This window comes from Gamsiella multidivaricata (assembly GCF_025024155.1).
Source record: "Gamsiella multidivaricata strain RSA 2152 chromosome Unknown BC939scaffold_10, whole genome shotgun sequence".
In the NCBI taxonomy this organism is placed as follows: Eukaryota; Fungi; Mortierellomycota; class Mortierellomycetes; order Mortierellales; family Mortierellaceae; genus Gamsiella; species Gamsiella multidivaricata.
The window spans coordinates 443,937-465,093 of NW_026251718.1; the positions used below are offsets into that span (position 1 = coordinate 443,937).

General features: G+C 49.7%; 8 protein-coding genes across 8 annotated transcripts; 6 read left to right on the forward strand and 2 right to left on the reverse strand.

Annotated features, from left to right (window-relative positions):
• Positions 1 to 144: 144 nt before the first annotated feature.
• BC939DRAFT_474194 (fatty acid elongase) lies at positions 145 to 1,416 on the forward strand (the record flags this gene model as incomplete). Its single annotated transcript, XM_051558402.1, has 2 exons — positions 145 to 619; positions 953 to 1,416. The coding sequence occupies 2 exons, from the start codon at positions 145 to 147 to the stop codon at positions 1,414 to 1,416; spliced, it is 939 nt and encodes a 312-aa protein (XP_051415725.1).
• Positions 1,417 to 2,078: 662 nt separating this feature from the next.
• On the forward strand, positions 2,079 to 5,119 carry BC939DRAFT_500122 (uncharacterized protein; the record flags this gene model as incomplete). Its single annotated transcript, XM_051560011.1, has 3 exons — positions 2,079 to 2,643; positions 3,462 to 4,450; positions 4,619 to 5,119. The coding sequence occupies 3 exons, from the start codon at positions 2,079 to 2,081 to the stop codon at positions 5,117 to 5,119; spliced, it is 2,055 nt and encodes a 684-aa protein (XP_051415726.1).
• Positions 5,120 to 5,635: 516 nt separating this feature from the next.
• BC939DRAFT_509568 (uncharacterized protein) lies at positions 5,636 to 7,774 on the reverse strand. The gene is made up of 2 exons (XM_051561087.1): positions 7,155 to 7,774; positions 5,636 to 7,068 (listed from the first exon to the last, which is right to left on the reverse strand). Exons 1-2 carry the CDS (start codon positions 7,648 to 7,650, stop codon positions 5,756 to 5,758), a joined length of 1,809 nt encoding a protein of 602 aa, XP_051415727.1. The 5' UTR covers positions 7,651 to 7,774; the 3' UTR covers positions 5,636 to 5,755.
• Positions 7,775 to 8,832: 1,058 nt separating this feature from the next.
• BC939DRAFT_14482 (uncharacterized protein) lies at positions 8,833 to 9,387 on the reverse strand. Its single transcript, XM_051550180.1, has one exon. The coding sequence runs from the start codon at positions 9,188 to 9,190 to the stop codon at positions 8,870 to 8,872; it is 321 nt and encodes a 106-aa protein (XP_051415728.1). The 5' UTR covers positions 9,191 to 9,387; the 3' UTR covers positions 8,833 to 8,869.
• Positions 9,388 to 9,618: 231 nt separating this feature from the next.
• On the forward strand, positions 9,619 to 11,308 carry BC939DRAFT_14454 (uncharacterized protein). The gene is made up of 3 exons (XM_051550177.1): positions 9,619 to 9,675; positions 9,791 to 10,544; positions 10,917 to 11,308. Exons 2-3 carry the CDS (start codon positions 9,914 to 9,916, stop codon positions 11,021 to 11,023), a joined length of 738 nt encoding a protein of 245 aa, XP_051415729.1. The 5' UTR covers positions 9,619 to 9,675; positions 9,791 to 9,913; the 3' UTR covers positions 11,024 to 11,308.
• A 2,431-nt stretch (positions 11,309 to 13,739) lies between these two features.
• Positions 13,740 to 14,250, forward strand: BC939DRAFT_393525 (high mobility group box domain-containing protein; the record flags this gene model as incomplete). The annotated part of the gene is made up of 2 exons (XM_051552095.1): positions 13,740 to 13,867; positions 13,959 to 14,250. 2 exons carry the CDS (start codon positions 13,740 to 13,742, stop codon positions 14,248 to 14,250), a joined length of 420 nt encoding a protein of 139 aa, XP_051415730.1.
• Positions 14,251 to 15,761: 1,511 nt separating this feature from the next.
• Positions 15,762 to 16,222, forward strand: BC939DRAFT_441391 (uncharacterized protein). Its single transcript, XM_051554217.1, has one exon. It carries the CDS (start codon positions 15,816 to 15,818, stop codon positions 16,071 to 16,073), a length of 258 nt encoding a protein of 85 aa, XP_051415731.1. The 5' UTR covers positions 15,762 to 15,815; the 3' UTR covers positions 16,074 to 16,222.
• Positions 16,223 to 17,767: 1,545 nt separating this feature from the next.
• On the forward strand, positions 17,768 to 20,983 carry BC939DRAFT_441395 (uncharacterized protein). Its single transcript, XM_051554218.1, has one exon. The coding sequence runs from the start codon at positions 17,927 to 17,929 to the stop codon at positions 20,816 to 20,818; it is 2,892 nt and encodes a 963-aa protein (XP_051415732.1). The 5' UTR covers positions 17,768 to 17,926; the 3' UTR covers positions 20,819 to 20,983.
• The last annotated feature ends 174 nt before the right edge of the window (positions 20,984 to 21,157 follow it).

Below are 21,157 nucleotides of genomic sequence, written 5' to 3' on the forward strand. Positions count from 1 at the left end.
GAAAAAGAGTTGTGCCTGTCCCTGAATTTTTAAAGGCGTGATAAGATCTCGTTCTGGGAAGGGCAATCTCATCATCTCTTCTTCACTCTACTTTCTCATTCTCAGATCCCGTTCTCGAATCCGATCGCCATCCCATACACAACAATGGCCGCCTCATTCTTGGAAAAGGTCAACTTCAGTATTGATCAGCCCTTCGGCATCAGGCTGGACGACTACTTCAGCCAGGCATACAAACTCGTCACCGGCAAATCGATCGACTCTTTCGCTTTTCAGAAGGGCATCACGCCTCTGTCGACCCAATATGAAGTCACCATGTGGACTATCACCTACCTTATCGTCATCTTCGGTGGCCGCCAGATCATGAAGAATCAGAAGGCATTCAAGCTGAAGCCCCTGTTTATCTTCCACAACTTCCTGTTGACCCTCGCCTCCGGTGCATTGCTTCTGCTGTTCATCGAGAACCTGGTTCCCATCATTGCGAGACACGGCCTGTTCTACTCTGTCTGCGATGATGGCGCCTGGACCCAACGATTGGAGCTGCTCTACTACCTCAACTACCTCGTCAAGTACTGGGAACTGGCCGACACAGTCTTCTTGGTTCTCAAGAAGAAGCCTCTTGGTACGTATCGTGAACTGCTGAAAGTCGAATACTTCATGTCATTTACAGCTGTGTGCTGCTCTTTAGCTCCTGTCCCTGTCTTTCGGTCACTATGGTGGGATGGGTTCTTTTTTGTAGGCACTGAACTGCTCACGATCGATCAGATGCTGGTGCACAACCAATGTCCAAGATTCTTTTGAATCTTGGGTCCATGGTGACACGAAAGAGATAGTCTATCAAACCCTTGCTTGATCCATGCACGGATGATTGTTGCACTGGACCGTAGATATGTGCAACAGCGCTCAAGGCTGACCTTTGCAACCCTTTTTGTTTCCCGATCATGTGCATACTTAGAGTTCCTGCACTACTATCATCACTCGATGACCATGATTCTGTGCTTTACCCAGCTCGGAGGCCAAACATCCGTCTCTTGGGTTCCCATCACCCTAAACCTGACTGTGCATGTCTTCATGTACTATTACTATATGCGATCTGCCGCAGGTGTCCGCATCTGGTGGAAGAAGTATCTTACCACACTTCAGATCATCCAGTTTGTCCTCGATCTGGGCTTTATCTACTACTGCTCTTACCACTACTTCACCTCCGCACACTGGCCCTGGGCTCCTTACTCCCGCAAGTGCGCCGGAACTGATGGCTCCGCCGCCTTTGGATGCGGCCTCCTCTCAAGCTACCTCTTTCTCTTCATCAACTTCTACCGCCAAACATACAACACTAAGGCACGTGGAACGAGCGCAAAGTCAAGTGCTGACAAGTCTGTGGCTGTCCCCCCCAAGAAGTCCAAGAGCAAGCATATTTAATTTCTCGGAAGGCCGCAATTGCACGCAGCAATCCTCATTTCCCTGTAGTCTCACATTCATAGATGATTGATTTTCACACTGTAATAGAGCCCCCCATGCGTAGGGCAGTTAATAATAACTTGTTGGAAAAGCGCACTGCATCAACTGAAGGAGGATGTTTACGTATGCCAGTAGAGATATTCTCATTGTTGATGCTGATTGAGAGATGATTTGGCGCGCTCCCGCACCAATGCTTCATGCTTCAGCAGACTTGCGACAGTCGAAAGTCGCACAAGAAGAGGCATCTCTTCAGGAACAGAGCCATTTCATTCAATTGATAAGATGCAGCATACAGCATGAAGATGGGCGGAGTAGATTAGGTTGCTGAGAGAGAAGAGTCGACATTCCGTCCTCCCTTCGACTCCATCATTCATTCCTCATGGCCACATTACTCCTTCTTCCCTCCCTACCCCTCCTCCTTCCCTTAGGATCGCGACTCTGTTTCCTATCGCTGTCTGAGCATCTTCGCCTCGTCTTCACCCTCAACTGAAGCGCCGCTTTTTTTTTTTTTTTTTGTCCAGGACAAAACGCAGCTGCATTTCGGCCTCGCTGATAATATCAAGTTATATACATGGGCGACTGGATGATACCCGGACCATTTTCAGCAATATCACTTTCACGCCATGGAGCACTCGCCGACTACTCTCTCGTCCTCGATGAGGGCCTCGCAATCGACTGCAGCATTCGACAAGATATCTCACAGTCCCCAGACACCATCATCGTCTCCGCCCATACGAGGCACGCCTCTCGTCTCCCGTCCACCTAAATCCCCGCCTCTTACGCCTACATCCAGATGGAATCCCGCCTTCCTGCCCGCCTCTGATTTTGCCACTACACTTTCGGTAAGGACGCGGCAAAACTCAGGAGACCGGTTCGAGGCTCCTTCTAGGTCGTGCAGTAGTAACAGTTTTGAGGCGAGCCTTAATGGTTCGCCTACCAGCCCAAGAACTCTACGGCTGTCGCCCAATTGCTCGCCAGTCATCTTGACTGCACTCAAGCCAGCTTCGTCTCCTCCACTCGAACCCTCGTCGCTGTCCTATCCTGGCCAGAGCTATCAGCCACCGGGCCAGCGAAGCCCGGGCAGCCTGAGCTCCCCTCGTATGCGCCGAACCTCAAGTCTGGAGTCTCCGGTGCGAGATCCTTATCGATTTCGGACACCCAACGCGTTAGGCAAGGGAGCGAAGAGCGGTAAACTCATTTTTTTTCTTTTTGCTTTCGTCCGATGACACCGCCTTTATCCATCCCCACTCCAACCCATATCGCCCCACCAGCTGTCTGTTGTCCTACCAGAAGCGCTTTTTTTTTCTTGATCGATCGCGTTTCTCTTTCTATCTTATTCTGGTGCCAAGCACTGCATCGATTTCATTGGTGCTTGCTTGGGAAAAATTCCTTTTCCGGCTTTGGTTGTTTCCACGACGCCGTGTCTTTATCTTTCGTGAAAACACAACGAATGCTGCGTTTGAGGGGTCAGGAAAGGCTTAAGGGATATCGCTTGTAGAGGGGTACATTTAAGGATACACTCTAAGGGACTTCAAGAAGCAGCCTCTATGCTGTCTGCAGGGAATATCTGGCCACTTGGATGGTTGAGCCTGATAGCAACAGGAAACACTGCGACAATGGGCATTAATGGTCAGTGGTGCTGAAGCATCAAATGATAGGCACACATCCATACAGAGATCGCCCTTGTCTTGCTGAACGTTGTCGCTTGGTCGCATGGTCTTTGGGGCGTCGCCATAGTTACCCCATGTACATGCTAAATATACACGCGACACCGGTCTATTTTTATTATGTGTATCCCTACGCCTCGTTTTTATTTGCTTTTTCCCATTGGGACTAACCCACCCACGGAGATCCAAGTGCCCTGAACAAACCGCTCTCTCTCACTCTCTTTGCAACTCCCAACTCACACTTTGCTCTCTTCTCCCTACAACTCCTTGACCGTCCTTTTCTTTCCCTTAACTCAATTTCTGCTATGGAACACGACGCTTTCCTTCCTCAAAACGAAGAGCACCATGCACAGCCGGACGACGTTAAAGAGGCCGATGACGGAACATCCAAACACGGATATCAGCCAGTTCATCAATCCTATCAATCCCACCAGTCCAGCCCGCTGATGCAAACACAAGTACCTTTGGATAACATGGCGTACCCATCAGTGGAGGACCATCAGGATCCTCGACCGGATCCTTATCGTTCAGCATACTCTCAGCAACAGCAGTATCAACAGCAGCACCTGTCCCATGGAGCATTCTCTCCTTACCATGAGTCTCAGAGGCTGTCTGAGGAGGCGAATCTCACACCTTACGATTCAAGGCAGTCCTTCAACAGCAGCAACGGCACCTATGCTGGGGGTCAACGGTATCCAATGCAGGCCCTACCTAGCCAGGGCTCCAATCAACCCATGTCAAGGTCCTACCATCAACAGACAGGAACAACTCCCGCATCAAGTGAATTCGGAGGCCAGAGTGACCGGTATCGGGATCACACCAATGGTAGTGCCATGGGTTTGACTACCCATCAACCCTCTGCGACTCAGGATCGGTTTAAACAGGAGGCAGAAGAGGATGAGGATGCAGAGATCCTGCGGAAGCTTTCACGATCGGGTGCTCGAAGTTACCGCAGTAACAGCGGCCAATCCATGAACGGAAAAAAACCAGGCGGTGGGAAGAAGAAAAAGTACGGCCGGCACTCGTCATCCGAGGACTCTGAGGAGGAAGGACAAGAGCGAGGGACGATGAGACAGAGGGCTTCGAAACGATGTTTTTGTTGTTCAAGGCGGCTGTGCGTATACCTGTCGTTCGTCCTCTTAATCTGTCTGGCAGTGGTGCTTTACTTTATTGTACCGAGATCTCCTGGCTTCAGCTTTGAGTCTGTGGCGGCGTTGGGACCACCGGTCGTGTCAGGGAACCAATTCCAGGAACCGTTCTCGCTTCAGATGAGAGTGGATAGTAGAGAAAACTATTTGCCTGTGAAATTCACTTCTATCGAGATGAATGTAAGTGTGCATGTGTGTATGTGCGTGTGTGTATGTGTGTGTGTATGTGTGTGTGTGTGTGTGTATACTTTGTATCTTCATGCGGGTCATGTTATGGTGATGGCTACAGATTTCCCAGAGAGATATGCATGCGCTCACGCATCCAGTTCCTTACCATTGGTACATTAGGTATGGCTGAAAATCGACCAGACAAAGATCGGTAACAACGATAACCTCCCGTCTAGGTTCGTGATCAAGCCGAAGACGGTCCAGGTGATCTCGGTCCCGATGATGCTCGACTATACCTCGCTCAAAATCGACACCAACGCGGACGGGACGCTGCAGGAACTGATCAGTGCGTGCAAACCAGTGGACCTCAATTCTGGAACGATAGTACAGGGAATCAACCTTACATTCGGTGGCAAGCTGAAGGTCTGGGGTTTGTCCTGGGTCTGGAAACCAGAGTTCAGCTTCAACGTCGATAGTGTTCCCTGTCCCATTAACGCAAGAGATCCTTCGGCGGAACCGGTCGTGGTACCACAACCGCAACCGCAGCCATCTTCGAGTACAGGGGGCGCAACGACTGCAAGTGCGAGTCGTACGGCACCAGGATCTTCATCATCGCAATCTACACCCACTGCTACAGGGTCCTTAGCGTCATCGCATATTGCACCCACTCCTACTGCTTAAGCTGTCGTTTACTTTCGATGGATGCCTCGCCATCACTTTTTTTCTCTCTTTTACATTGTAGCATCGAATTGATCTAGATTCTTTTTTTTTTTTTTTCCTCTTTTGCCTTTCTTTTTCATTTTTGTATATACCCACTATTTCTGCAAAGCTGCATTAAACATGATCATCTACCAGCGTTATCGTCAATAATATGCACTGAAATAATTTGGTCCGCAGCTCCAAAAAAAAAGCAAAAAAGACTAGTGCCTTGAAGTTCGTATACGGGCCATGATTTTCCTAGTATAAAGATCCTTCATGATTATTATGATTATGATTATGGTTATGATTATGATAATTTAGAAAAGCAATGCTAAGGTATTGTATGAAAGCCATGAAAATCCTGTCCACACTCGATCATTCTCCGTCAAGGAATATACACTGGCGCTTTAAAAAAAAAAAAAAAAAAAAAAAAAAAAAAAAAAGGCATTACTCTGGAGCATCGTCGACAAGTCTCCTCCCGGCCTGGGTCAGTCCAGACCCAGGTCCTTTTCGCAACTCGCCTTCCAGTCCCACAGGATTCTATCCAGACTGGATTGTTTGCAGCAGTTGATGTGATCGATATTGCTTGTATTGTTGCTGATCCTGCTGCTACTACTGCTATTGCGACAGTTGCTGTCGTGATTCACGATAATCATCCAAATAAGTATTCTTGACTGTCCCTTTTGCCCTCTCATTCTGTTGCTTAGACACCCTGCGGACGATTTTCGGGTTCGCATGAGGAGAGCTGTTTTCGTCTGAAGAATGAGTGAGCGTCTGGAACTGCGGACGGCCTCGGTGTTGCGGATGGATCCCATACTCCAGGTAGGGAAGATCGCCTAGAGAATCATCCTGACCCAGGGAAATCTGTAATCGACCCCGTCCTCCTTCGTTTTCTTCTTCTTCTTCTTCTTCTTCTTCTTTGGCCTCAAGGAGACAGCCGCGTGGACTCGGTAGAGAGACGATCACGGTTTCGGAATCGTCAATGGATCGTCGTTGGGGTCGTCGTCGTTGTCGCTCGGGAGAAGGTGAGCGAGCCTGTTGTGGGCGGGGGATGGACACGCCCTCGAAGACGGCGGCGCCGTTTCTGAAGGCGTGGGATGATGGTTGAGCGGTGGGCCCCCAAACTTTGTTAGGCAGGCGGCCGCGACGACTGATGGGACTTGTGGGCCGCGGGGGTGGTTGGTAGGAGATATCACCGGAGATGGACGAGGTGCTGTCTGCGCCGTCAAGGACGATAGATGGTGAGACTGGGGTGTGTGATGACGTGTAGCAATATGTTTTGTTGTCGTCTTGGCTTCGTCTAGGGATGTACCATTCTCCGGGAACCGTAAACAGTGATCCTGAAGCGAGTGTGGAATCGAGAACTGCAGTGGCCTGTGATATAGCAAGGCTATCGATGATCGCCTCCTGTTCTTGAGCTTCCTGACTATCGCTCTCCAATTGCTGTAGGTCATTAAAAGACGGGTCAGCCGTGATATCGAGGATTGTGGTGCTGTTGTTCTTGGTCTGAAAGGGATTCGAGCGATTATAGTTACTCGAGCTCACAGTTATCGGTGCTGAAGTCATGACTTCATCGTATGCTCTTGGACCGATGTTCGAAAAGTTCATGACCATCGATGTACGCTGCAGTGGCCCTACCGTTTCAAGGGGATGGATCATACCCTGCGATCCACTGTAGGTCTGTGCAACACCGATGATCGAGTTCCAGGGATTAGGGCGACCTGCACTCCTTGCTGCCGCTGCCACCAAAGATTCTGTTACTCCCGCTGCGGCGAGCCCTGATGCTTCAGATTGGCTACTGCGTGGTGTGATAAATGGGTTGGCGCCAACCCTGGTAGTCATCGATAGTCCTATACTGGGACTCGATGGCCCTGCGTCTCTGTACTCTGTCCCTATGCCTGTGCCTGTGCTCTCGATCTCCGATCCAGAATCTAAAAGGGGATGGATAAACAGCATTAATGGCAAGTGTCTGAAATCCTATCAGGTTCGCATCACATATATATTTTTTTTTCCTTACCTGTGTCAGTATCAACAGTATGGACTTGTCCTTTTTCGCCGCTTTCAATACCTTCGTGTCCAATAGTATCATCCTCGGGATGTCCATTGTCTGCACTACCATCTGGATGCTTGCCTTCCTGCTTCAACCTCTCTGCCTTCTTATTTTTGTGCGAGATATAAAACGATGCCGCAATACCGAACAGCACCAAGACCGCAATAGCGGCCCCCAGAGAGATCAACACAATCTGAGTCGTGTTACTGACTTTGATCTGAGTCGTGCCCCCATCGTCACCAGCTCCCATGTCAGGCGGTGTATACTGTGAAGAAGGAGCGGACACATCCCCAGAACCGTCCGTGAGTGTCGGTGGTGGTATATCATCCTGAAAGATGGATCCAGGGACGATGGAGCTGACGTTGTTAGGTTGGGAACTCGTTAGTGCTGGCTCGGACATATTTCTGTGTGTTGTCGTCTCAAATAAACTCGATAAGTGCTGAGGGTCGTTGAAATATGGCATCAAATTTCGCGCACCGTAAAATTAAAACGGGGAGCCTTTTGGGTGCGCAAGAGTTGCTCTTTGGGTCGTGCAATAGAACGTATGTGGAGCAGCCTGAAATGTGAGTAGAAAAGAATGGCCGAAGATATAATAAAAGAGGGAATGTAATGAAAAAAAAAAAAAAAAAAAAAAAAAAAAAAAAAGAATAGGTTCCAGGTAGCAAATAGGATGACAATCATACGACGAAAGAAATGGGAAAGATGACAGAACAAGTCAAAGAACAAAGACGGGAGACTGGGAAAGAGAGCGAAGGAATCCCGACGGACACGAGTGATCAAAGGTCAAAGGTAGATGGCGTTAAAAACGAATAGGAGTGTAGGGCAGGCCAAATGCGGACATCTCTACCTCAACCCTTGTCCTCCGCTGACTTGGTCCCTGAGGTGCCGCCATGGTGCTGGAGGGCCCGTGCGACTGTAGTCGTGGCTGATCAGTTGACGACGATAGGCTGCTTCAGCGGGCCGTAAGGGCGGTGTAGAGATCAGACAGCACTCCAGAGCCTGAATAACTCCGACTAGTCAATCCATATCGGAGTCAAAGGGAGGCTGAAAAAGGGATATGGAAGGGGATAATCAAGAGCCGTGGGCTCCTGAAGAAGACAAAAAAAAAGGCCAGTTTAAGTATAGTACGTATGGGTTTCTCTACGGGAGCTGAAGGGGCTCTAGGAGGTATCTGGGCGAGGCGCATTGGCCCGACCAGAAGCAGTGCGAGCGTGTCTTTGGATGCGACAGAAGAGCGATAGAGGACAGGCGGGACACAGGCAGGGCAATATGTATAGAGGAATGAGAACGGAACACAGTTTTGGCGCGCGAGAGGGAGGAGGCAGGGCTAGAGAGAAGCAGGCCTCTGATTGGTCCTGGACGTGTTGTGTCCAATTCAACTCAAATGCACAGACATGTTTGTGTTGTATCTTTTTATCGGGCTTGTTCGACGGGTGAGGGTCCGTCTGTGGAACAGAGAGTTAGAGTTGGGTCATCTCCCTCCTCTGGCCCACTCATTGCCCTTCCTCTCTGTCTCTCCATCGGTCTCTCTCTTTGCTCTCTCTCTCTCTCTCGCTCTCCTCTCTCCCTCTCCTTTTCTGTGTGGCCCCTGCTTCTTATGATGATCTAGAGAGCACATGTTATTCCTTCCCTTCAGACCCGCAGCTGCACAGCTGCCTCTCGCCTCTCTCACTCTGTCCTGCTTAAAGTTGGACGACAAAAGAGGACGCACTGAAGTACAGCCAAATTGAGGGTGATAAAATGCTAAATGCTATGTGTCTTCTGCGCATACGATCTACAGCAGCATACACACATGCACACATACACACACACACACACACACACACACACGCAAAACTAGGGAAGTGGATGTGGCCGCACGCCAGTATGGTGTATATACACTGAATAGTGAACATGGCTGCAAAATCTATAGCACATGTCAGAGTCCCCTCCAGAACCAGGCAACCCAGAGACTGTCTCCCCCTGTGGTCATGGTACCTGCACAATGGTCCGGTGCGGCTCATGACGCCGCCTTTTTTCTTTGCAATGTTACGCACACCTCGTCACTTTGCATACAGCTCACCCCTCGTCTCAAAACGCCCACTTTTGGCCGAGTTTACGTGCTGGTGTCTGGACATAGCTGACTATTTGGATAAGGCGTTCATGAACCGTATAGACATATCTGGCGTCCATGTCGGTAGTGGGACGAAGAAAAATAAAGGTCGTTTATAAACTCTTTCTTAACAGTTTCCTCCGCAGGTTATTATCACCAGGTTCCTCTCCATAAAAATAGGGGGAAAAGGGTGAAAACCTTTACACTACTATTGGGGACGAGCAAAAAAAAAAAAAAGACAGCGAAGGGGAAACGGCAATGACAAGGATGTGTCTTCCCCTTCTTTAGGGAGGGTTACCTCAAAGGAACTGCTCTTCTTTTCTCCCCCTCCCGGCTCAGTTTTGATATAAAATACATTGTGCCGCTGTGCAATTGCTGGCCCTGCACAGAAAAAGAGCAAGGGCCCCGGCCCTAGAGAAGAAGCACCGTCTGCGTTGTTATCCAACCGTATCTCTACATATCATGTTGCATTGGTATGGCAACGGCCATGGCAACAACAAGCGAGGAAAAGAACGTCCAGTCTTGGGGGGTTTCGCAGTTCATTGAATGAGGTCTATTGAGTGCTCAGTACAACAACAAAAAAAAACCTGCTCTGGACTGCGGTTGTGCCTGTACTTGTGCTTGTGCTTGCGCGATGTGGGAATCTTCTCTCTCTATCTCCCGCTTCCACCTGGTCTCTTCTCTTTTTTTTTCCTCTGCTCAGCTCCTTCTTTTTCTTCGCTCTCTTTCTTCTCCCCCTTCCTTTCCTCCCTTTGCCCTTTTCCTCTTTCTTATTATTATTACTATTATTATTTATAATCCCTGTCCGCCTGTCTCTCTGTCTGTCTGTGTGCGTATCGGACTGTTCCTCTGCCTGTGGTTAGTACTCTATCTCTCTCACTCTCTCACTCTCTCGCTCTCCCGTTCCATCCTTTGTTTCTTTGTCTCTTTCTATCCTATCCTCTCTTGGCTTGTGCTTACAAAGACAAATACACGCACACATACACATTCTCTGTCGTCTCACTCCGCTACCCTCAAACCACTTCCTTCCTTGCATAACACACGTACATATACTCAAACACAGGCACACACACACATACACACACACAAGTGGACATACACACGCAGACACGCGCGTGCCTGCTCTCTCTTTCTCTCTCTTGTCTCTCTGTCCGATCCCTTGTGGATTGTTGGTGCGTCCTTCCTCCGTCCTTCTCTGTTCTGTGCTCTCTGGGTCGTCTGTCTCCTGGGTGTGTCTGTATTCAGTCATATCTATAGCAATAACAGTAAGCAAAAGCAACAATAGCCCCGTCTATTACAGTAATAACTACCAATACCGCCGCAATCCCTTCCTCCCCACGATGAAGAAGCACCACCACACGCGCGTGCTCGTCTGTTCCCACGCACGCACAAGAAAGCCATCCCGTGTTCCTTGCCTGCGATCGACCGTGTCTCATCGATTCATCGTTTACAGACCCCGTACCTGCAGGATTGTTTTTGTTGCCGCCATCTCCGTCTTCCTCTTTCTTCTCTTTCCTCTTTTTCGCTTTCGCTTTTGTTTCCTTCTCATGCCTTCCGCCAAGCGAGTACACATTCAAGGATATAGATAATCATGGTTGCTAACGACGATCCTTTCGCTTTCTCTGTCATGCACATAGATAACAACACAGGCGTATATCCGGACCAACAAAAGAAAAGGCGAGAGCACTTGTCATCATCAACTTTAATCGTCCCAAAAAGCCCGCCTCGAATCCCGTCCCTCTGAATTCCTTTGTTTTCTCCCAAAGGCAAGTAACATTTGATGATTATCCTTTTGGGCGTAAGAAAAAACAAAAACAAATAAGCATCGGATGGTGTTTCGTGAAGGAAATGTACTCTACGTTAATGGATGTACGCTACCGATCAGGCACAAAAATAACCGGATCGCGTATAGACTTGATTTAAGACAAGAGGGAAGAGGAGGCACTCAGAATACCTGATCATAGCTGGGTCCTTACTTCACTGGGTTGTCGTGCATCCCCGCTCAGTTGTTCTTTTTACTACTCTTTGCGATCCTCCACTTCCGCTTCCCGCCCAATATCAGGCTACGAAAGTCAGTTAAGGAGGGAAAGAAAATTTATGTTTATGGACTCGGGATCATGTCTACTGCATCCTACCTAGTCTATCCGCGCTTGTATTACAAAAAATATCCCGACAGCCTGATAGTCGGTGTTCCTGGATAGGGAGGGATCTTGCTTTCAGATTCATCTGGTCATTCCTGATCGTCCTTGACGACACCTGGCCACTGCCGGTGCTGTTTGTTCCTGTATACTCACTGCTATTCATATTGCGCCCAATGAAATACGAGCGCTCAATAAGTTCCCAAAAAAAAACTGCGCTTGCTGTCTGCGATGGAAAAATAAGAAAAAAATTTTGTGACCACAACGAGCAGTGGGAGTTCATCAAAAACACACGGGAACCGACCCTGGGGAGTACAGGGAATAGGAGGACGGGCTATCTGTACCGGCGATCCATCCTGCACGAGATAGCCAGTGTCGGGCTCAAAAGGTTTGGGTTCCTTGGATGTTCTTGTCACCCGATGGAGCGGCCAGCTCTTTGTTTTTCTTGGGGGGCTTCCTTTTTGCCACCACTTTTTATTATTATCTTTTGCTCCTGTGCAGACTGTCCAAAGGGAAGCTGCCACAGAAAGAGGGAGACGATGTCAGCGTACAGCGTACAGACACATCACATCTGGGGGTGCGGGAAAGATGGTGTGTTGTTTCGAGCGCATTTGCATTTGCGTTTTTTTTTTTTTTTTTTTTTTACCCGTGAGAACTAGGGGCAAACGGACACGACATTTCTAACCAACCCTTTTTGAACATTACATTTGAAAAAAAGGCTGACTCTTTGACTCTTTGACTTCCCTTTTCCTTTTCCTTTCCTTCCTTTGTCTTCTCTTCCCCCCACTGCAGTCTTTCTTCCCCTCTCTTCCCCCCTCCTTTCGCCCCCCCCCTCTCCTTTCATTTCTTCCTGCTCCCGTCTGTACCTCATCGTACCCTCCGCGCCTGCAAGAAAGACAGGAACAAGTCCAGGAACAAGAGCAGCATCGAGGACGACTCCAAGCAAACCACAGCCATATCCGCCACCAATTCAGGCCGACGACTCCAACAACTGCAATAACAAGCGCGGACGACATACTCCCTCCCGAGACATAAACAGGCGCCCACACCAGGTCAATGTCCTCAAACATGGCTAGCCCTCCCATACAGTTTGACTCGGACCCCGCTCTGATGGCCGCAAGCGGAGCCCCAGGATCGGCCTACGGCGGATACCAGAACATCTACGGCAACATGAACGGCAGTAACATGAACTTCTCCCACCCAGGATCCTACTCCGTCGCGAGTCCGGCAACGCCACCATCACTACCCCCCATGCACAACAACGTCGCCTATGCCTCCGCAGGAGCAAACTTTCAGTTCTCTTACCACACAGACGCCGGATCAGCGCCACAGTCCAGTTCCGGGGCTACTATCGCAGCAGCAGCCTCAGCGGCGCCTCTTAGTACTCCAATCGATGTTCAGAACTCACCACACGCGCAACAGTTGCAGGTAAACCAGCTTACACCTCCTCAACAGCATCCTCAACCGTCGCACCAACAGCAACAACAGCAGCAGCAGCAGCAACAACAACAACATCAGCAGCAGCAGCAGCAGCAGCAGCAGCAACATCAACAGCAACATCAACAGCAACATCAACAGCAACATCAACAGCAACATCAACAGCAACATCAACAGCAGCAACAGCAGCAGCATCAGCATCAGCAACAGCAGCAGCAGCAACAACAGCAACAACAACAACAACAACAACAGCTCCAACGCCAAGCTCATCAACCCGTCAATGCAGCACAATCGCCTTATCAACAATCACCGCAGGCACACCATCCAGGCATGCCCAACTTGATGCATGGTCACCCGATATACCCAGGGGATACCCGTTATGACTCTCGTCTTCAAACGCAGCGATACATGGATCCAGGCATGCAGCCGATGATGGCTCGAAATGGCTCTCGAGACATGACCTGGACGCAGCCCAATGGAATGATACCTGATCTCTTGGGCACAAACCACGCAGGAGGGGCTATCCGAAACGTCGCAGGAGCCCAGACGCGGGCACCAGTAAAGCAGAGCTTAGGCGGCTTGAATGGCATGGGCGGTATGGCGATGAATGGGATGAACGGTATGGGAGGTATGGGAGCACTTGGAGGAATGCCCGGTATCCCTGGCATGAACCCTATGGGAGGCGATCGCATGGGATGGGGTGGTATGGTCGGAGCTCCCTCGAGTCCCTATGGCCATAATTCCCACGCACAGCAGCCACTACAGCACCAGCAGGCATTCCACCCTCATGGACTACAGCAACATCCATACCAGCAGCCACCGCATCTTCTTCATCACCAGCAGGGGATGCAGCAACACATGGGCATGCATGGACGGCCAGGTGCCATGGGGCCTGTGATAGGAGGAGGTATTTCAAAGAAGAAGCTGAAGAAGCCTATCGTTCCAGTTATCAAGGATAAAAACTGCCCTAAGAGGCCAAGGAACTCTTATATTTTTTTCACGCTCATGAAGAGGTATGTATTCAGGATCTTTCCTATTTGTTGATATGGTCAATTTTTCTAATTGAGCTTGAATTAATCAAATTCTGATTGCACTACATTGCAGAGATGATATCAAGAAGAAGCACCCCGAGTTCAAACCAACCGAGATTACCAAGATGCTTGGAGAGGAATGGCAAAAGTTGTCAGAGGCCGAGAAGGAGTCGTACGGATCAATGGCAGAGAACGACAAGAAGAGATACCAGTCTGAGATGGAGTCGTATGACGCCAACGGAGGAGCGAATGCAGCAGCGCCGACGACTCCTGGATCGGAAGGAGGACACCCTCTTAATGGTGGTACTGGAAACGGCACCTCTGGACCTGGTGGCGACTTGGGTAATGAGCCCTGGAGAGGCTAAGTCACAGGATTGACTTTGCCAACCCACTGCCAGCATTTAGATCTCCATGGTGAGTCATCATTGGCTGAAGGGCTGGCAAAGTTGCGACCTCCTTTTGTCGGTACGGCGATGATTGAGTACACGCTAGCAGGATCATTATTCAGCTGCGACTTTGATGGATCCTCTTCTTTCCACTCTTCATTTCTGTCTGTTATTAATGTTATATTATATCCACTCGTCCCTCCATTTTTGCACTTGTGTGTCCCGTTTGTTTCTTTCGTGTCTTCCCTGTTCTTTGCAACCAGTGTGCTTCATAGTATAGTAGTATTAGTTCATTGCCATCGCTCATCTATCATCATTACCATTCAGTTTGCTATTGCTTCAGCCCGCGCGTTGCCTTCTTTTTTTTTTTCTTTCGTATTCTGTTTGATGCCACACCAATTGTAAATACCACTCCACTAAAAATTCAATTGCAGGTTGTGCACAGCAAGGAGGCATCATTATTCTGTGGACTGAGTTGAGTCCGACTGTAAATCTAGTTCCGTCCGAAGGACGATCCCTTCCTCCCTGCGTTGCACTTCAGACCAACTCTTGCCTCAAAATGAACTTGGCTCATGCGTTAATTGAGATGAGGCATTGCCAGGTTCTGGAAAGAGAGCACTCGTAATCGCTGAACACTAAAAAAAAATTGGGAGAGGATAGAAAAGGGATATCGCATGTAAGAGAGCACCATCGTCTGCTGCTAGTCTATCGAAGCGGACGGACATTACGAAATGATGTAATAAGAAACGAAGATCAAGTCTGGATACCGACAATTCGCTCAGGGGTAATGAAGACCTTTTTATGAAGCGTTTAGGATTGGAAAATGAACGAGCAGGATAGATCAACAGATACACTCTTTTTTTTTCTTTTTTTTTTATTCGACGCAAAGAAGCAATGAAGGAAGGGCATGGAGACAGGCCTATTAGATGTAGAACGAACTGTATAGTGATGGTGAACAAAAGAGGTGTGGAGTCGGCCTTCTATTGCTTTATTAATAGTTCCTATGTGCGTTTCTGTTGACCTTTGAATCCTCGAAATGGGGGGTTGACCAGATACTACTCTTTCTATCTGTAGTAGATGGTCCCTTTTCGAAGCAAAGAACGGAAGAACTACGCGTCATATGCGCGTTCAAAGAACAAACAAAGACAAAGAGAAGGACAAGGACAAAGAAAAAGGTAGAGAAAAGTGCTGCTTTGCTTCTTTGTCCTTCTCCTTGTTAATGAAAGGCTGTACCTGCACATCCCATGCATGGTAACGGTTGCTCCAAGAGAAAGGGAATCGAAGGAGGGATGGTGAAAGGAGAAGAAGAGGATATTCGCCGAAGGACACTAACAAAGAGCTGGGAACTGTTGCAGCAGCAGCAACTCCTGCCGGAGTGTGTCAGTGCTTTTTTTTTCTTTTTTTTCGACGCGTTTTTTGTGGAAGAAGATCGTCATATTTTAGTCTATCGATGGTGTTTGTTTGTGTCTGTGTGGTGTATGTGCAGCAGAGTGGATGACAAAAAAATCCGATCTCGATGGGGAAAACACACACCACCGTATTACATGCAGCGAACGGATACTTATTACATGTTCTTTTGGTCAACGACTTTCATCGTTCCTTCTTTCATCGTTCCTTCTTTCTCTCACACTTTTCTCTCTCACATCTTTCTCTCTCCTCCCCCTCCCTCTCTTTCTCAGCGTTCGCTATACGCTCAATTGGTTTATCCTTTTCTAAGCTGCCCTATCGGTGACCTGGCAGTGTTTCTTCTCCTGAGAATTATCACTTCGCGCGCGCTGTTTTCTTTCTTTCCCCTTATTTGATATTGTGATATTACGATACTAAGGGATTGTGTTGGATACTGCAGCCTCCCCCGCTGGACTGGTGACTACCACGATATTCTCTTGCCTGAGCGCTCCTCATCCTAAACCTGTCCTCTTACATCGCTGCCCTGATTTCGTTTCCTTCTATTCTTTGATACTTCCTTTTACCTTCTTTACCTTTTTCACATCAAAGACCTCCACAGTTTCACACGTTCTTTTACGTCTTCGCCCAAGCAACCCCTCCCTCCCCTCCCCCCCTTCATGGGCGCAATGTCCCTGCCTTTACCACTGCCCATCACAAACGCGGCCTCAATACTGCCAGAAGCCAATGCCGTGTCCTCCTCGGGCCAGGGGCCAGGAACAGGAGCTGGCGGAGTTAAAGCGAGCGGGACGACGGAATACTTTGCAGGACCAGACCAACTGAGTCAGGGACAGGGCCAACTGGCACAGCTGTTGCAGAAGGCACACGGAGGCGGTGGCAACCCAACAGCGGCCTCTCTGTCGTCTACAATTGCGGCCTCTGGACTGGTGCTCTTACCCCCTCCGCCATTGACATCCAAAAACCTGACCATTCACACCTCTCTTCTGTCGACAAAGCAGCAACTCCTCCAACAGCAACAGCAATTGCAGCAGCTTCACCATGCTCAGATCAACGTCGCCCTCAAGAAACAACAACAGCAGCATCAGCGGCAGTTGAAGTTGCAACAACAGCAGCAACAGCAACAGCATGGCGTGCACCCCTTGTCAATGGAGGATTGTTCGCCGAGTGCGCTATCGGACGACACAGTTGGGGAGGGCGAAAAGGAACGAGCGAGCGGCTCGATGGACTGTGCAGGTCAGGGCAGCAGGGAAGATGGAGGGTCGCCCTCGCAACTCACGTCTCGATCCACAACGAGGGTGACCTCGCCCACCCCAGGGAGCACTTTCCTTCACAACAGCGGTTCGGGTCTGCCTTTGATGGGTAAGCAAATTTGGGCTGATACACACACACATACACACACACACGATGCGAAGATTGTTCTCCCATGACCATCCATGACATGAGCACTTTTGAAAGACGAAGTTTGACCATTTGACTTCGGTCGGGCCCTGCAGTTACATGTGTGCTGACAGAGGATGATGAAAGAGGACGATTTGCACCAACTTTATTGAAGGTGCGGGAATTCTTTGCAATTGAGTTGTCCTTATTAACACTTGGGCCCAACCATGCCCCCACCCCCCTTTTTTATCATATTCACACTACCCACAAAATAATCATTACCATTACCCGTTACCCATTACCCATTACCCATTGCATTACAAAATACTCAATACTCGATACCCAAAAACTAATATGAGTATGAAAAATGAACACGCAAATACAAATGTGAACACGAATAACAAACACAAACAAAAAACAACTGCATGCAAAAATAGGAGAGAGTGGCATGGATCATTATCCACCTCCTGATCAATGGACCTACACCATGACCCGCTATCACGCCTCGCTCATACCGCTTTGTCAGATTGAGGAGCCTCCCACGTTCTATGAAGATATGGACGATTGCCCACCTGCCGGGACGGACAGCACAGACGACGAGGACGCGAACTCATTTGAGGATGACTACGACGACGACAACAGGGACACAGACCGGTCTAACAGCAACGAAGAGGATATTTCCCTGTCTTCCAATACAAAACCACATCACACCAACAACAACAACAACAACAACAACAACAACAACAACAACAACAACAACAACAACAACAACAACAACAACAACAACAACAACAACAATAGCGATAACAATAACATTGATACCAATAATGATCACACGCTGTATTCACAGGAACATGAGTCGCATGAGGCCCATATGCAAATACAACTGTGCAGCCATATCAACAGCAACAGCAGCAATAAGAATGCAGAAACCACCATCATCGCCAACACGACCACGACCAACTATGGCCTCAGTCCAGACAGTCCCTCGCACGATGCAGATACCGCCCGAATTAAGCTTCGGCGGCAAGATACCAGCACCGACAGCGATGGCGAACAGATATTTTTTTACGACGGAGCCAATCTCTTGCACGCAAAACTCTACTCTGACACTGAACAAGCCCGAGGGAAGCGCAACTCGATATGCGAACGCATCTCAGGCATCAACAACCGGGACTCCTCTGCGATGACTTCAGGGGCCACGGAGCTCTACAATACCTTCAGCAACAGTAACGACAGCGGTAACGGGAACAGCAACAGACACAGGAATGACAACCCTCCTGTGGATGATTCCACTTTGCCCAGTAACAGCGGTAATCGTGCCCATTTATCCAATAGCGTGGTCAATCACGAACCCGACATGAGCCCAACGTACGACACTCGTTCCAGATCTCCAGCGCGTTCAAAGTCGCGGTCGAGATCACGGTCTGGGTCCAGGTCACGGCCCGTTTCATTGCTCAGTGCGCCATCCACACAATCGCAATCCAGATCAAGGTCGACTTCGGATGCTTGGTCCCGAATCATGCCAGAAACCTTGGCCAAGAAAGACCAGCAGCTTCCTTCGTCTTTCACCGCTTCCAAACCTCGGCCGAATATGTTAGCGAGGGGTCTCTCTGCGGAATCGCAGGAGCACGATCAGAAGGGTCGGTCACCCGATGGCAGCGCCACGGGTAGCTCCAGTCGCAGGGCGAGCACGAAAGAGCGGTTCTTGGCAATGGCCACACGCGGCACCGGAAGCTCGTCTCCGATGCCCTCGACGGCGAGTAGAGACGGTGCAGTTGGACCGTATGATAGCCTTCCCTCGTTGCGGGAGCATCGCCTCAGCATCGATGAGCGATCTGGCCTTCGATCTGGCAGCTCTCCCATCCTAGCCCAGACGCACAATCGACGCCAGGGATCGCCCTCGATAGGCCGCAGCGACTATGTGGGTGTGAACCACAGTCCACCGGCGGACTCCATGATGGGATTCCCGTACAACAACAGCTCGCTTCTGGTTTCGAATGATCTCACACGCCCCATGGCCACCAAGGTGCCCGCAAACCTTCGCAGGACAAAGGTTAACAAACCCAGACCGTTTTCGGTGGCGACGATGGAAAAGTTGGTAGGCAGCAACCGTCCCGATGTCTCTGTACAGGAATCACCACAAGCAGAGAAAAGGCGCTCGACACAGCTGGACAGATTGGAGTCCCCATCCCAATTCTCTTTGAAATCTCAGCATGCATTGTATACAGACCATCAGAGCGAATCCAGTGATCTCGGAGTCGCTGCGCAACCACGGGTGGCTGGATCAGTATCCCACCCATTGTTGATGGCCTTGGACAGTTCGCCCGATAGGGGAAGCAAGGGCAAGGAGGTGGAGAAGACACACGAGCTCGACGGCGGGGCCAAGTTGATTGACAGTACGTTCCCGCAGGCAGTGTCGGAGGATCTGAAGACTCAGGGCGGGATCGTACATGTTCACGAGCACCATATCCATCACCATTATTATTGTCATCATGGCCCGCCTGCGATCCAACCGAACAGGGACGAGACCAGACCGCTGGAACAGCACTGCAGCCCCCCTGCTTCCCATCAGCGTCGTCCCGAGGGCTCATCCCTGTTATCCAGCATGTTTGGGTCACATCGCAGACGATCATCTGCCCTTGATTCGGAGGGTCACACTGGTTCGTTTGCACTACCCTCGGAGGATGGCACTAGGAGCATGAAACCGCTTGTGAACAAGAAGAGGATGAGTATCCTTGGCACGATGTCGATGACGTCCTCGATGCGGAAGCGATTCTTTGCGGAGCAGAAGAAGGATCAGCAACAACAACAGCAGCAGCAGCCATCTCATGGGACTCTCAGACGCATGAGCGCTCCGATCTCGTCGTATGTGTATCAGGGATATGAAGGTGCAGACGGGACGATGTTCTATCACAAGGATGGGCCCTATGCCCCCATGGGAGCGACCATCCGTGGTAGAAGAAACCAGAGACAGATTCCCCTGGAGGGACTGAGTGATGAAGATGAGGAAGAGGAAGAGTTCGGAGGGTACGTCCATGGAGTCCAACAGAGCTCTGGTAACGATCCACAACCACAGCAACAACAACAGCAGCGGGAAAAATTCCTATCGAAACTGAAGCGCTTCCTGCTTCGCCCTAGCCCTTCAGTCAAGACCGCCACCGTCGCACAGGGAGCTCCGAGGTCGATCACCCCAGTCTCGTCCTCGTCTTCGTTCATGAAGACGCGGGTATCAGCGACTGTTCGGGTGGAGAAGAATCGTTGGTCCCGAAACGGTGCCAACGTGTTCCCCCCGGACGATTTCGATTCAGACTTCAGCTTGACTGAGGGCCAACCGGCCTATTATCAACGACAGCAGCGATCGATGAGGAGACGGACGCCTCAGGACATGTTTGAGCCGCCACCTTCGCCGACCCTGCAACGACGCGACCGGATCGATATCCGGACCCAGTTCCATCAACAGTCTTCTTCACCGACTCCGGAGCACCATCTGCATCACCATCATCAGCACCATCATCACCACCATCATGAGAGTGTAAAGCAGCAACAACAGCTACTGCAGCAGCAGGGATCTGGAGCGCAGCTCTCGCCATCATCGGACGATAGTGCCCATAGCAACAATCACAACCGCCCCATAACCGCGATAGCGACAGCAACGGCAGCACGGATTACAGATCCGAATAACCACCGGTCATTACAATCGGCGACGGTCACCTCTGTGGTTTTCTCGCAACCGATATCTACTTCGCACGGCAAGGATCTTTAGGATCCTAAAATCGAGTTCGACACACTTGCTCGACCTCTGCCGTGGCCGCCGTCTAAGCGGTCACCGCTGCTGCTGCTACCATCGTTAGCAGCACCAGCGGCACCAAGGATACTACTGCAGGCGTGTCTGTATTCTGGGTTTTCCTTTTTGTCTGTTATTGAATACCAATGACGCGCTCTGCGAGCGCGTTTTTTTTTTTTTTTTGTTTTTTTGTAACACTGTACTTATTCTTTCTTTTTTTTAAAAAAAAATTATGTATCAACAATTTGTTCATTATTGTATTCTGCACTCTTCCATCTCCATCCCCATCTCCATCTTCATCGTTTTCGCCATCGCCAT

Bases quoted from the DNA above. Each gene is read 5' to 3' on its own strand.
- BC939DRAFT_509568 (XM_051561087.1), bottom strand. From the start codon at position 7,650: ATGCCATATTTCAACGACCCTCAGCACTTATCGAGTTTATTTGAGACG. The intron at 7,069-7,154 runs GTAAGGAAAAAA...ATCCCCTTTTAG, and splicing joins TACTGTTGATACTGACACAG to ATTCTGGATCGGAGATCGAG.
- BC939DRAFT_14482 (XM_051550180.1), bottom strand. From the start codon at position 9,190: ATGAGCCGCACCGGACCATTGTGCAGGTACCATGACCACAGGGGGAGA.
- BC939DRAFT_14454 (XM_051550177.1), top strand. From the start codon at position 9,914: ATGTGGGAATCTTCTCTCTCTATCTCCCGCTTCCACCTGGTCTCTTCT. The intron at 10,545-10,916 runs GTAAGCAAAAGC...TCATGCACATAG, and splicing joins TCATATCTATAGCAATAACA to ATAACAACACAGGCGTATAT.
- BC939DRAFT_441391 (XM_051554217.1), top strand. From the start codon at position 15,816: ATGCAGCGAACGGATACTTATTACATGTTCTTTTGGTCAACGACTTTC.
- BC939DRAFT_441395 (XM_051554218.1), top strand. From the start codon at position 17,927: ATGCAAATACAACTGTGCAGCCATATCAACAGCAACAGCAGCAATAAG.